Below are 16,554 nucleotides of genomic sequence, written 5' to 3'. Positions count from 1 at the left end.
AGGGCACACTAAGGACAGCTCTGAATTATCTGCTTCATCATAAGTATCATCACTAAAATTAACATCTTCATCAATTAAAAGATCCCCTCCACACATAGTTATCAAAATAAAGTCACACGATTAATCTTCTTCCTCATGATATTTTGAGATCATGTTACTGTTGTTGTAAAAATCAGAACTTATGTATTTAACTTTTTGTTGTCCTTATCGCCTTCATTATCAAAATGTGCCTCATTAGGATGGGGAATGGTGGAAACATTGTTCTGGTTTTCATGCCCACATATGGTATTGATTCCTTCAACAATTTGTCACATCTCCATAGTTCTATTTTTTTGTTCATTTTCCTTGTGAATGGCTGCTATAGAATTCTGATTTTAAGCCTGATATAAGGAGTATTGTGTCGTACTTAGCTGGAGACACAACTATCTCATCTTTATCTTCAACATGTTTAATACCTATATCCCTATCTTTGAGCAACTTCAAGCAGTCCAATTTCATTCTTTCTAGTGTCCTTTTAAGAGTATTGAGGTATGCACTATTGATTTCGTTCGTTATTCCCTACTCCTTTTCAACATCTTTAACTTCCCACATGGTTTCTTCAATGTCTGTATGGGTTGTGTCGAAATGAGCAAAGGCTGCAATGATCATACCATTTGATACTTTCAGCTTATCTTTCAATCTATATGCCCCAAAATCATCAACCTGAAATGAAATTTCTGATTGGTCGTTCAAATCAGCCCCTATAGTAACATCATCTTGCTCTAAATTTTGAATACTTAATTCATTTTCAGCTGCACCATTTTTAGAATTTCCTTCTATCTTCGTTTGTATTGTCTCGTCAACTATTACACCATTGTTTTCAAATAGTCCATTAAAATGGAGAGGTCTATTTTCATTTTTAGACATATCATGTTGATAGACATTCTCACAAAAATTCTTGTCAATTACCACTTCCAATTCACCAAATAAGATGCTATAACAATCCTTACCATCATCCATAGCAGGTTCCGTCTCATGGTCCTCATCATGTTGAAGTCGAACTAACGAATCCTCAACTTCCTCAATGTCGATCTGCACTTCTTGAGCTGACTCTTCCTCCTTGTTACCCTCACAAGTGTGACCAAGTGACCAAGAATGCCTACAAGTACAACAAATCTTCTCTTTTCTCATTTGGTTCTTGCTCATTTCTTGGAATCCTACAATCTGTAATTCCCTTGCCTTTAGTTCTTCTTTAGCCCATTGTTGTTGGTACCTTTCAATTTTTGCCTCACATTATTTGAGCACCTTGTTGACCAAGTTACAAGCAACCTTTGAAGCCTTTTGTTCTCTATTTGAAACTGCTAACAACATTTATAGAAGTGGCTGGAAATGAGCATCACTCTCATTAATTGTCATAACCATAATGTTTTCTCTGGCTGCAATAACATTTGCATCATGTTCATCCTTGACTGTGCTTAATAGATTGTGAAACATGGTATGTACTATGTATTACATCATACAATCTCAAGTCAAGTAGTAGATTGCACAACCTGATATTTGCAAATGATTTTAGTATAGCAGCCCTTCTAGGGAAATGACAACTACTACTCTCCCCAAGGTTTTGAAAACTATCAACAATAAGTTGTACTACCTCCTTCATGATATCTTCTTCATAAGGTTCTTGTGGTGCTAAAATTCGTATGCCAACAATTTAACCTCACCATCTGAATGTTTCAGCCACTTGTGTTGATTCAACCCTGTCACCGTAGGAAAAAGAGTTGTCTGCAATAAATTAGAGGGTGCTTGCTCTACTATTGCTAAGCATCCTTCCAATTCAATCAATGTGCCAAGGACCTTTTCCCTGCTTATAAATTCCAATCCAAGTTTGCTACCTGTTTTATAAAGTACTTTGGCCAATTTGCTCTGGTGCCATTACTAAATCTGAAAAACTTCGAATCTGCTATGTTTTCACCTTACTCTTTGCAAGGACCTTGTTACAGAAATTCTAATGATGTATCCAAAGATCTACAGCATTACTTCTCTGCCTGTAAATAAAATTTCTGCATTTAAATAACTGTTATGACTTTAATTCCATGAAAGCATGCAGTCCCTGACCATTTGTTTCTTCCTGGACTATTACTTAAAGCAAATAAGCTCCGATATCTGTATCTCCTCTGACCTGCTGGGGTCCTTGACCCTGCCCAGTTTTGGTATTCTGTACATAAAATTCTGAAGTAGTGTTTTATCACAATACAAACACTATCACTCTTCACAGTTTCAGGCTTCACAGATTCCTTATATAAAATTAGTTTGTAAGTACCAGATAAGAATTCAGAACCTTCCACTCTTCATGAATGCAAACTACATAAGAAGAAAACTGGTCTGCTGTAGCTTTCATTTGTGTGTTTTGTTCCAGCACTGTGTGACCCACTCAAGATTCCTTAAGTCTTACAATTCCCTCAAGCTGTAAGCGTCCTGTTCCTCTTGTTGCCAACTCAGAAATGTATGTTTCATATGACCAAACTTCTGTCTATGCCAAACTCTGCTACAAATGTGAAACCGTATAAATTTCTATCAGCTTCGGCAAACAATATTTTTTCTGCACTACAATGCCACAGATTTCAACAGACAAAGAACTGTAGAAACTGTCGTTGCCATTGCTCAAGTCTCAAATGTAACCAGCGTTCTATTTGTGAAACCAAGTTAACTCCCCATTGAATAAGATGGACACTGAACGCAAATGTGTGTTGTCAAGAGTTTCTCTATTGCCATCGTTTAGTAAGATGAATGAAACTGCATTGAACAATTATTACACCTAATCTCTGTAATACTGAGCGGACTTGGAATATAAATTCAAGTCTTTGATTTCAACTCTTCAAAATTCGACAACTCGTTAATAGGAACAGGTATTATGGTACGACAACTTCTCTGACACCAACTCCTACGAATCTATTAAAACCCTGAAATTGGCGTTTTCAACAGTAATCTCTTACCACAGAGAATATTTAACAAGTCCTACCTGGTCCAAGCAGAAGCACCCGAACCTCCTCCAGAAAATTAATTGAGGGGCCCAATTATAATCCATACTCAAATCTTCCATTTCAATAATTTTCCTGATAATTATAATTGCCATTCCAGATAAATATGCCACTTAACAAATGTTTTATCCAATGGGTCCTTCAACCGTTACTCTTGGATGACTTGAAAACATCTATTAGGAATGATGTTAAGGAATTTTAGGAAAACAAAAGCCTGTCAGTTCATGTTTATCTGAAACTCTTGCCCCCAGGACTGTTCAGTGCTATGTAACACTCAAATAAAAATTTATTATAATTCCTGCTATACTTTCAAACTGTCACCCAACTCCTACCGCAAGTTCAATTTTTTTGTTTTTGGAACAATCAACTCCACCTGAAACATGGTAAGTAGTCGTTATATATATTCTAGAGAATATGAATCATTCAATTGCAGAAATTATTCACCAGAAACTACCACTGTTTTACAGTTCACTTCCAGATTTATTCCAGTAAAAGAACCTGGCATCTGCGTAGATTGAAGTATTTTGCAGGTATCCTGAAAACAACAACTTCGCATTAAAATGAGAAACCCAGACATATTCCTTGGTCCAGTCTGGCTTTGAATTCTCACTGTGCCCGAGAATGCTTCAACCGCATATGATGTTAACCACCCTTGTTTCCAGCTGGAGTAAGCACCAATACTTTCACAACTCCCGCTATCATCTCCCTGTTATGAGTTGTTCGAACAATGCCAGAGATGTACGTATTGCCCCACAGATGCAGACTACACATGTTCAGTCTAGAGAACGATAGAGAGATTATGCCCCTCTCCCTCCAATGATGTAGACTCTTCCGAATCGACAGCAGAAACTCTGCATGACTTCTATGAACATCAACAAACCTGCCATAGAATGGAGCCTTCATATCCACTCAAGGAAGCATCCAATTGAAGAACATGCAATTCACACTACCTCCTCAGACCTGTGTGATTCTATTCTGCTAACCCGATGGATTTCCTGAAAATTGTGGCTAATGACTTTGCAGAATAAACTCTCCAGCGGATGATCAATATTCCAGTCTCCATTGCCTTTTCTCTTGCTTCAGCTTAGCCAATGGAATGGATGAATTCAATCAAGTCTGTCTCCTCAGCTAAAGTTGAGCCCCACAAATCTGATGATACACATTTATATTAAACTATCAAGTTTCCTTGCTCAAATAATTTTAATCCCAAACTATTTATAACAACTTTGAATTTTGGCTCGAGCAGCAATATATTTAAATCTTCCGTCAAAATCCCACTATTGGCCTATAGGAATGCTTTTTACGTGATAGAAATATAAGCCGATGAAGCATATATTAATATGCAACTCATTATTATTCTTTTTATATCATTGTCACACAAAACAATATTAGCCCGATAAAATCAATCATAACTTTTACTTCAAAATTAAAATATTTTCTGCACCTTCACTATATGTGACAGCAAATAACAGTCAGAACCCACCAATTCAATGCATTATCTGTCGAGATTCCAGAAACATAGTTTTCATTGACGACAACAAAAAATTAAAGCTTCCACGGAGAGATTTTATATACTCCAACATCAATTGTGCACCCAACATTCACAGAACTTAGAAGAGCTTCTCTTCATATTGAGCCTCCATAAAAATTTTAATGTTCAACACCCAGAGTTGTCTTCAACAAGCATTGACAATGACTTCACTTAAAATATGTGTGCTGGTTATGGACAAATTCACAGAAATATCTGTCAAAAACCTTTCTGCAAAAGAAATTCTGATGATAACACTATACCCAACAGGATGGCAGGTCTTTTAGCTCTGATACCACTATAATATCCCAGTCGGATATTTTCCCCAAATTTTACTCAAATAAAATTTCAGAACATAAACCAATAAATGATGCAATGTAAACCAATAAATTTTCATTAAAATGTCTCAAGATATGTTATTGCATTATATATCAGCAATACAATAACTATATATCAAATCCCAATCTTAAATACAGTTACACGGTCAAATTGGAAAGAAACAATAAGATGCACATGTAGTCTCAGATGTGAATCCACCATAGAGGATGAATCAGGGCTATGTCCAATACACCTAGAGAACCCTGAAGGCTTCTGTCCTCAAGCTTCAACAAGAGAAAGCTAGCAGCTTCCCAAAGTTCTCCAAAGAGAAACCAGAAAATCAATCTCAAATCCAAGCATGCCCAAATGAATGAAGCTTCCCTCTTTTATGCTCAAAACAGTGACTCCAGTTTCTTTCTCCTGTCATTTCGCCTTTTTCATTCTTTGTCACCTTTTAACTCCCTTTATTATATTAACTTCCATTTATTAATTAGCTTTAAACTCTCATAAGTCAAATTTAATATTTTATGAGTTTAAATTCAGAATTCCTATTGTCCCAAAAAGGGGACATTACATAATAATCAGTACTTTTTTCATCTTCTTTAATAATAGTAAATTCAACCCTCTATGTGCATTACCTTAACAAAAGAATAAAGTGTTTGAATGGCTTAAGGGGCTTTCTAATGAATGGTTCATAAGGCACAACACTTGGTGAAGGTTTTGCAAATGGGGTTGCAAGCTTTGGGTTTAACTGTGGAGGAAACTCCGTAGTTAAGCGCGCTCAGGCTGGAGTAGTACTGGGATGGGTGACCTCCCGGGAAGTCCCGGTGCTTCACCCCTGTGAGCATCACCTAGATCCAATGAGTGCTAAGTGTTTCATTTATTCTCATGAGAGATGGATTCATGTTGAATCACTACTCATGAAACATGGGTCATCGAGTTTGACTCAAAATCACACAGTTAAATCCTGATATTCACATCACAATTTGACTAGCTGTGGAAATCATCTCCTACTTATCAATTGATGAGCTTAAGGGGCTTTCTAATGAATGGTTCATAAGGCACAACACTTGGTGAAGGTTTTGCAAATGGGGTTGCAAGCTTTGGGTTTAACTGTGGAGGAAACTCCGTAGTTAAGCGCGCTCAGGCTGGAGTAGTACTGGGATGGGTGACCTCCCGGGAAGTCCCGGTGCTTCACCCCTGTGAGCATCACCTAGATCCAATGAGTGCTAAGTGTTTCATTTATTCTCATGAGAGATGGATTCATGTTGAATCACTACTCATGAAACATGGGTCATCGAGTTTGACTCAAAATCACACAGTTAAATCCTGATATTCACATCACAAAAAGAATAAAGTTTTCACTTCTTTTCCCTAAAATGCATTCAGCTCTTTTGAGCTTTCCTCTTTCAATTGCTTTTATGATACCATTTGCAGCACTCAACAAATCAAACTACTTCACCATCTTAAGGATTTGTGTTTACTTTAAACTTGCACTATTGTTTTACAACATCATCTTCAACTCTGACCTCAATGCTAGCTCTAACATCCATGAACCCTTCTGTTCACTTCACTCTTTACTGGCTTGACTAGTTTGTCAATGAAACCAAAATGCATGTCTCTCTGCTATTTGATTGCTCTGTTGCAATTTGCACTCCAAATAAGCATTCACTCATATTTATCCTCCTTACACGACCCAGTAAAACAAGCATAGGCCAATCACCCTATTAACTGTAAATGTCATGTCCTTTGAAAGTCCCACATTGCTTTTTTTGGTCTCTAGCTCAATATTCTCTACAATTGGCTCAGTATCAATCTAGCTACTCTCTATGGAATATCTTCACAGCTTTACTTCCAATCACAAAATCCAATATGTTGATTTTTGCATAGGAAATCAAACCTCTTTTACAACTTGTGTGGCAGTAATGGGAAATATAGTTAGATTTATTATACATCATAGCTAAAGACACATTTTGATGGATAATCCAACAGAGCAGATACTCAATTAGACTACATATTCAACCACCAGAAGTTAGTATCTTTAGGTAGATGTCTCGCCAAATGTAGGAGGGCAGAGTCCCCAAAAGTAAAAAGGAATGAAATAAAGAAAGGGCAAATGTGCATTTAGGGAAGAAGTCGAAGGAGTCATTATTTTGATATTTGTGATTACTCTATCTTAGCCAATCAACCCTTCTCTTGGCTTTTCTGCCAGTTATCTCCCCTAAGATTTGACTTGAGCAAACCCCTATACTCACTAGAATCCATCAATCTTATATGTGTACTGTCATCTTGATCCTCTAATCTACCAACCAATCTTTCAACCTCCAATGCTCCCATGCACATGGCAAAGCAAAGGAATCTATAGTCCCTAGGCCTAGGGGTTTGACGCCAGCATATTTCAGATTCATTCTCTTAACAGAAACCATCCTCCTCAATGTACTGATGGATGTGGTTCCAGATTCCCCAGCACATGAGCACTCTCTGTTGTGAGCAGAATATCACATTCTTCTGTCTTGGATCACAAATATATGATTTTCCAAGTTTCACTTGACAACAGAGAATCCCATGATTGTTTAACTTAACCATTTAAATGCCACAATAGGGTATCTAGTGATTGTTTAAACTTAACCATTTTGATGCCACCAATTATAGTAAAACTTGCAATCTGTTATATCATAAGTGTGACATCAATACGTATGTGGACAAGAAGTTTTGCCTTAAATAATCTCCTAGCCTTGATATGCAATCAATCTGTCAATCAATTTTAAGCAACTCTTAACGAAATGGTTTTTGTTGCTAAGGATTGGCAAATACAGCTGTAATGTGAAGTATTGTACAAGGTATTCTCAATTAGTATACATTTTGCAACCTGTATTAGTCACAATCACTTAACCAGTTAATGTTGGTTGTCAATGAGACATTATTTTATTTATTTGTTGTGAAAACGGGTATAAATGGAAAATTGTAACGGTGTTAGTATATTTCATTAAAATTGCATTGATACTCCTTATTGATAACTAAATCTGACTTATACTAGATTATTGCTAAGATATAAATCTGAAAATGTTTTTGGATGGATGAACTATTATTTAAGGTGTGGATACAGTCTTGTGATGTCATTTAAGCACCATTAACGGATTGGAACTCAAATATTTGCGAGTAACTATAGCATGTCACTCCTATGAAACTTCATAGGTAGTGTTTATCGTTAAACAATGAGAAACACTGTCTGTTGAGACATAGCCCCTATGTTTATTTGGACCTAGAGTATAAAAAGAACTTGGGGCCACCAGTGGAGCTGGGTCATGTCCTTCTCAGTTGCAAGCCCACTCTGTACCACTTAGGCAAGAGGAAAAGTTCAAATATTATATCTGAACTAAGCACTGCCAGTTTTCCTTTCCTTAAAAAGGGGTCTACTAAATGCCTTCTACCAAGTGCAATAGTTTTATGAATCCTTCAAGACATTAAGAAGGTGAAGTCTCGAACCTCTACAAGGTATTCCTTAAGGTAAAGTCGTGTTAACTCCAAAATTTTGAGGCATTTAATCAGTGTTATATAGGGACATATCCCACCTAGACCCATGTGTGCTTGGGACAAGGACATCCCTGGGACAAGGGGATGAGGACGGGGATTCCCTCCACCATTGTGTTGCAAGGCATCGAAATGGCATGGCATCCCCAAAATGGACATGGGGACAACCACACATCCCTCAACTGTCTCGAGGACATTTACATGTTCCCCATCGATGGACGGCCATAACAGCGATTACAGAAAACAAATTGCATGTTTTAAAATTTTATTCAAACACATCAATTTTCCAAGAAAATGCTTCAAAAATGAAGAATCCAAATATCATACAAGAGGGAAAATGTGTTTAGTGGCAAGGGTGTTGCCCCTCAACCTTGCCCTATATCACAACAGGCTGCCTTGGGACCCTGCAAAGGGAGTTGCCCCTTGACCCCACTAGGAGCTACCACCACCAGACCCCCGTCTTTGAATTTGAAAACAAAAGAAGAGATTGATGGAGAAATAGTGTTGAATCAAGTTGATGTTTTTATAACAACTTTAACGAATTCCAATGATGAGGAGTTTGCCTTGAGAGATGATTAGAGGCCTCCTTTCACTACATTTTGACATTTTGTAAATGTCTTGATATCATGCTACTCATTGTAATTGTCTTTATGATATTTTTGATATAATAGAAATTCTCCATTAGCCGATTCAACAATTTTATTTAATATTCTAGTTTCTAATAGTAATTCAATATTACATGTTCCATTGTTCATTGTCCAATGTTCAAGTATTTAGTATTTGGCATTTTCTACTTTGCTATTTTACTTCTTCTACAGTTATACATATTTCCATAACTAACATTTCAAGTACTATAGCTTACCATATAGTATATATAGCACAACCCCCATGCTGCACCCCACCATCGTCCCCCGAGCATCCACAAATTGAGGTCCTTTGCTTCCCCGTCCCTGAAACCCATCCTGTTGTCCCCCCATTGACCTCTCCCCTAGACCCAATGCAACACTGCATTTAATTCAAATAAGTCCTTCAATCTCCCAAGGAATTGATTGAATTTTGATACTTGAGCTTCTCGGGGCATTGTAATTGTTACACGATTTATTTAACAGTATTCCATGAAGACACAGTTGCCGGAGGCCTACATTAGTGATGCATTATTGGTAAGAACAGTCAAGGGATGTTTATTGTTAGATAAGATTTATTGATGGCCTTTCAACATGCTAGAACCATTGTTTTCAGTTTACAAACATGTGTCTATTGTGTGCGGATGTGGAGGCACAAAGTGTCATGATAGAATGAATTACTTTATATTTTTCAGTTGTGTGCAGGCATCCGGGTGGGCAATCTGTAAAATTAATGCCTTTGATTGCATCTGTTAGGACCCTCCTTGGTCCTTGGTAGTAATTTGAGCTCAGCCATTGTCATATTTCAGGTTGATTCAAAACTTTTGCAATTGGTTTCATTGCTTAGTTTTCTCTCATAGTAGTAGTTGGTCTTTTAATATTAATTCTTTAAACGCCGTCACTAAAGCATATATTGACTGATCTTCGACTCCTTTGAACCATCAATAACTGTTCACAAATGTTAATGCACCATGAGTATAATTCTACACGATTATGACAATTTAATCACTACAACAATTGAAAACCGATTTCTCATTACTCATATGTCTTTCTGAATATTAGATGCTGACCGTTATCGAACTTCACGGATCTGTGAATTTGAAAGCTCGTACCATAAATTTCAATAATGAATATTTCCGAATATCTTTACTTGTTGTGGAGTTTACCTCAACTTTAATCCCTGAGATGAATAAGCCTAGCTCTTTTTTTCTTTCCAATCACATAAAGGTAGAATTTCAAAAGAATGTTACAATGGCAACCCTAACAACCCTGATCTGATGTCCTAGTTCTCGGTATACCCACAAAAAAGATTGCTGGATCTACGAAAGCATTGTTTTCAACTCAAAATCACAATTACGCGAAATTGGCGGAATCCAGATTACGACTGCGCTTAAGATTTTGATTAGATAAATTACAAATAAGATTGATTTGAGATTTAAAACATTCGAGCCAAAAACTAAGAGATTGAGATTGAATTACTAACCACGCATTTTTTTACTTGCTTCTGTAAGCTATAGAGAGTTTTGACATTCTTTTTGTTGGCGTCGTAATTCTGGATACCTGCAAAACCTTGCCTATGAAGATTGTTTTTAATTCAAATCAAGTGAAGCGGCTAAATACAAGTGAGCGTTGGAAGCGAACCAGAGAAAAGGAAGTACTGCGCAGCGAGAATGCCAAACAAGAAGACTAATGCTGACAACACCAAGAGCAGTACAAGCGGACGTTGGTGCAATCGCTTTGCACCTTTCATTTCTTCCTTTCTTTCTCTCCAACTCAACATTTGTCCCTGGATTCTTTTGTTGGCAAGGGAACTTGTTTGCCCTTATACGTACATAAGCTTAATTTTCAGACGGGTCTCGGCGGAAAGGCGCATTCCGCACACTTGTCTATTCATTTTCCACTAGCGCATTCCTAACACACTATATTTTTCGCTCATTTTCACCATCATCATCACAGAATGGTTTCGCGTGTAATTCCCCTATTTCATATATTTTACGGATTTTGAATTTTTTCAAAATTATATTTTATTTTAAAATTTATTTTTTAATGAATAATTGTGGCTTTCTATCTATTTTTGTAAATGAATAATTGTTACTTTTTTATTTATGTCTATCAAATTGATAGAGGGTTATTCAAAGTCAAATGGGTACAGCCTCAAGAGCAAGATACAAGACTATCTTTTAAGAGTTAAATAAGCAAAGCTTGAAGAGTAAAATATACATGGGGCAAAGTCTAGATTTTAAAACACAAGTGGAGCTTAAAAAGTAGAAATTGGAGAGCAAAGATCACAAATAAAAATTTTTAACCAACTAGAGCAATAGCAAGGGTGGCAATAATAGATATTTATCATCATTACAACCCTATGTATTAGCAAAGTATAGGGTGGCATCTAAGAGGGACTAGCCTTCTTTTGTCATAACCTCTTCATTATCCTTATCTTTGCGGGAAGGTGAGATTGCCAAAGCCAAATGTGGGAACCATATGGATGAGTTGAATCGTCCACTATTATTGTCAAAAGTTGACTAACCACTATCATCACTAGTGAACAAGCCTACACCCAACAAAGCCCTCCCAAAGACAAAGCCCCTACATAGTGAAGAGGTGGAATGTCATCGATTAAAATTGCTTTTGAAGGATTTGAGAAAATACGCAAATCAAATCCATGAAGCCCCCGAATACTTGCATGTAGAAAACCTGTCACGGAGAAGAAAAAGACAAGAGGAGGCAAGGGTTTGCTCTGGAAATATGCAAATTGTATTCTCAGATAAAGAAAAGATGCAAGATAATTACAAACGATCTATCCTTATAGTAGGAGATCGAAAAGGTACAAGAGTAACCTAAAAGATAAATGCTATTTAATAATTGCTAATTAATTATTAAATGAGAATGCATAAGTGCATAAAGTGAAATCTTAAGAAGGGAGAAAAGGTAATTTAATTAATTTAATTAAATTAACCTTTCTCTCTAATACCCCCCTTAAGATGAACAACAATGCAGAAAGAGCAAGGAAACTACAATGCAATGAGGAAAGAAAACTTGGGTCCCAGCAATAAGGCCTAATGAGATACCCAATCACAACCACATCTCTATGAAATAAAGAAATAGAGAAAACCTAGTGGAAAAAACTTTAATCCAAAAAGAGATAGTTGAAAACTTAGCGAAGGACTATAGAAGCCTCCAACTAGAGGAATGTTCTAGAAAATAGGAACAAAGAGTGATCATGAAGAAACATCAATGAAGCATAAAGAAATCACAAACTCTATAAAAAATAAATTGTTGATCTGTAGAACCTCCTTTGAAATAGAACCTGACTAGGTAGAGAAGACTATAATTTGCATCGAATCAGGAGGCAAAAAAAGGCAAACAACTAAACTCGAAGAATACAGATGGTATGAAACACCAAAGCCTAAAGAGCTAATCAATCGAACCAATGAAGCATGAGAAACAATAGAAGGACCCCCCCAATGCTGATAAGGGTGAGGTGATAGGCAATTGGAAAAGTGGGACAATAACTCCTACAAAATAGAAAGAACTAAGAACATCGAGAGTGAAGAAGAGGTACAGATGCCTATAAAGACATGTGTCATCAACATATCATAGGGCTAATTTCATGGAAGGGACACTCACTTGACAAAGAAAGAGGGCACTAAAAGGCAAACAACTATTCCCCCATGGCACTTTATAATGTAGTGCGAGTACAATAAGTCACAACGATGAGAAAGATTCTGAAAATGCAAGGAGTGGCACTTTATCTCAATGCATTTGTATAAATATGCTTACAAATGATATTAACTATGATCAGAAAGGGCAAAAAACTATTACAATAGATAGTACAACCCAAAAGAAGAAATCTCATGCCACGAAAATAATCCCTAGACCTGAAACACCCAAGATATCCACCATAGTGCAATAAAGAAAAAACCATAATAGAAAGAGCTTGGAGAAGAATCTGGAAGACAAACTAGCATTTCTGAAAATAATACTGAACGAGTTTTCCAAAAATATAATGTTTTCGAAAAACAAAGTTGGGATGCTCAAGATATGCCCTTCAAAGTGAAAATAGAACACCCAAATTTGACTACCCAAACATGCAATCAAACTGCATCAAAACCAAAAAAACTCATGTGTCATTGTCTCCATCTCAGAACCATCTATTTGGCGCTTCTTTCAGATTGAAAAAAAATGTTTGTATGCTCAAGTTACGACGAAAAAGCTTAGGGGCCCCCTAGAAGTAATACAATTTTTTATAGTTCCAGTGGCACAACCATAGTGGTGGGGCCGCAGTGGAGGGTGGAGCAGAGGCGTCGGTGGTGGTGGCAAGACATAGCGTCGGCAGTTGTCAAAGTTGTTGTGGTTGGCGAGATCGATGATGGTTACCACTATTGCTAGCAGTCTCGGTGACCACCGATGGTTTTTTCAAACTATGCAGCCCAAAATCACTAAAAAAATGTAAATTTTTAATTTATGTTTTGCCTCAAATTGTGTGCAAAGGTCATACGGCCTTGCTGGGCAAAAGAATTTTGCCTTCTGGATCAACGTTGTCCAAATGGATGAACTTTATATGGAAACAGGAGTTTTGACACGTATTGAATCCATCTGTGAGGTCTGTTTGGCCTTAAGTTGCTCCAAAAATCAGTAACCCCCTATTTTCTTTGAAAATACCCAAAAAGCTCCAAATTTGATCTGTCAAACCCACGTTCTCCTTTTTCTCCAAATATCGAACAAGCTACAATAGATTTGGCTCTAATACCATGAAGGATTTAAGCAAATACGCAAATCAGATCCATGAAGCCCTCAAATACATGCATGTAGAAAATCTATCACAGAGAAGAAAAAGACAAGAGGAGGCAAGGGTTTGCTTTGAAAATATGCAAATTGCATTCTCTGATAAAGAAAATATGCAAGATAATTACAAACGATCTATCCTTATAATAGGAGATTGAAATTTGAAAAGGGTAACCTAAAGGGTAAAAGGGTAACCTAAAAGGTAAATGCTATTTAATAATTACTAATTAATTATTAGATGAGAATGCATAAGTGCATAAAGTAAAATCTTAAGAAGGGAGAAAAGGTAATTTAATTAATCAAATTAAATTAACCTTTTCTCTAATAGCTTTCACTGCCCGATTAGAGGTAGCGAGCTTTAGACCGCAAGGTGTATGACAATGAGTTGAAGAGCTCTAATCATGAGGTGAGGATTGTGAGGTGAAGAAAAGCTAAAAAATGTGGAGTTGCCTAATACAAGGATTGGTTCCCTGATGCTTGATAAGCTCCTGAAGATGGACCACCTCCAAAGAAACTTTCTTTGCTTGTACTTGAATCTAGAGCATTGTTTTATTACATCCATGTAAACACTTTAATAAAAATGGAACATAAACATCAATAGAGCCATGAAAAACAAAACAAGATTTTTATCTTTCTACAAATGCAAGAAGATCTTCACCCTTAGAGTATTCCAAATCTAGGTAAATTTGAAGGAAATGTAAACCTAATCCCCTAAAAGAGTCATATGCTATTTGGTTTGAAAGGTTGAACAAAATCATGAATCCAACTCCACAAGTTTTGGGCACAAAGAAAAAATCGAAAAAGGTGCTTAAAACCCTTTGATTGCCCACATAATGGAAATCAAGGATCAAGAATGTCTAAATGCAATAGGGGAGAGCCCAAAGGCAGGCCTTGGAAAAGAATACACCCAAAAAAGGGGCAAGTTGGGGCTTAATAATTGTAGACCATATATTCTAGAATTTTCCATGCAATCAAGCTAAGAGGACTGCAAATACTACCACGAATTCTAATGGAAATATAAGAGAAGTAACTGAGAGGGGAGGGGTGAATCAGTTACTACAAAAATAAATCTCAGATTCCTTAGATGTCAACACAAATCAAAACTCCGATTAAACTATATATTGTTGTAACTCAGCAAAGAGACATGCACTTGGTTACACTAGCAAATGTTGTAACTCGGTAAACACTGAAATAACTTAGCAACTACTTAACATGAAAATCTTAAGATATTATCTATGATTATCCTTATTTAACTTAGTTGCATACACATAAAAGAAATAGCATGAATGCAAGTGACACCAAGATTTAACATGAAAACCCAATTTGGGGAAAACCACCAACTGCAACTGGTTACTGATTTTCACTCTTTTGAAGTGAGCCCTGTTAAGAGCCATCCTCGTTAAAGGTTACAAAACACATTGTTAGGTGTGACCCTATTAGAGGATTTAATCACCATGTTAGGAGTGGCCTTGTTAGAGGTCTTTAGACAATTCAAATAGAAATGCCACCTTGTTAGAGAATTTACAAATAGTTGTTAAGCCAACTCTATTAAAAGATTTTGATCACTACTACATGTTGGCATTAAGTTATGTTTGTCATTAGTGACAACACTTATTCATAATCATGTATGGTTACCGAGTTCATCACTCAGTCTCCAGTGTTTATCGAGCATTAAGTGGTTGCCAAGTGAGTTCAACAGTTAAGCAACTCACATCGAGCATTCCAAAGGTTACCGAGTGAAAATAGACAATGTGTAGTCTAGCAGTAATCACCAAGCAATTAGTGGATACCAAGCTTCACAGTATTTATCGAGTCATTAGTTATTGTGATGTGAAGCCAGTGTCTACTGAGTAATGGGATGAGCAGTGTTTATCGAGTGCAAGCAAGGTAAACATAGTATTCAATTCTTACTGAGTTACACTATATCTATTGAGTCTCCAATGTTCACCAAGTTCGAAGCTACATTGAGTGACTAGTATGGACCGAGCCTCTACTTCTACCGAATGCATGACAATGTCAAGTAATGTAGTGGATGTTGAGTATCAGAAGGTTACCAAGTCATCTATTTAGAACCTAAGTTTCCACATTTGAGCTTACTCGGTAATATTTGTGTTAACTTGTGTTTTGGTCAACCTTGTAAAAATGAGAATTGGAATGGTATATATGTAATGTATTATATCATATCCAATGTATGTATGTGACGAGAAGTAATATTTTAAGAAGAGTGAATGGAAATCAGTAGCAGTGCAGAGTATTCAACAAGGTCTATAAGGAGCAGTCAAGTTACATCTATCACAAGAGGTAATCAGCATTTCAAGGATCTAATCAGCAATCAAGTTGTAAGTCAGATCTATTATTTCATCCTAATAGGTGAATCAAATTTAAATCCTTTAATAGGGTAGACTTAACAGTCTTTTCTCTAAATCTCTTAACAGAGTGCATACTTCATTGTATGTTTGTAAAACCTCTAACAAGGTGGACCTAGTAGTCCTAATTGCTCCTAATAGGGTAGATCATCAAAAGTGATCATTGTAAGCCTTAACAGGTCAATTTTATACTGCAGTATTGAAGTTTTGTGGGTATCATCCCCACCCCAGTTTTACTTTCTATTCGGTGGGTTTCTGGGTCACCAAATATTGTGTTCATGTGTTATGAATGTTTGTCTTTTAGTTTCTTATGCATGCAGTAGATTAGATCAATTGATGGTGAATGAATTAAGTTGATTAAGTGTTGGATCTGTTAAAAAATTTTG

The 16,554-nt window shown here is 36.6% G+C and overlaps 1 protein-coding gene across 1 annotated transcript in view; it reads right to left on the bottom strand.

Annotated features, from left to right (window-relative positions):
• MGP2 (MALE GAMETOPHYTE DEFECTIVE 2) overlaps window positions 1-10,972 on the bottom strand; it is a 66,716-nt gene extending 55,744 nt beyond the window's left edge. The window contains exons 1-2 of the mRNA XM_089831551.1: window positions 10,659-10,972; window positions 10,501-10,577 (exon numbers count right to left, since the gene is read on the bottom strand). Coding sequence (XP_089687677.1) covers window positions 10,501-10,577; window positions 10,659-10,797 — 216 coding nt within the window. The 5' untranslated portion in view covers window positions 10,798-10,972. The remainder of the gene's footprint in view (window positions 1-10,500; window positions 10,578-10,658) is intronic.
• Between the last annotated feature and the right edge of the window lie 5,582 nt (window positions 10,973-16,554).

This window comes from Cupressus sempervirens, chromosome 5, assembly GCF_028749045.1.
Source record: "Cupressus sempervirens isolate cs-2001-9-10 chromosome 5, ASM2874904v1, whole genome shotgun sequence".
NCBI classification, from domain to species: Eukaryota; Viridiplantae; Streptophyta; class Pinopsida; order Cupressales; family Cupressaceae; genus Cupressus; species Cupressus sempervirens.
The sequence above is the reverse complement of the archived record's forward strand: the minus strand, read 5'-3'. Positions and strand labels throughout refer to the sequence as shown.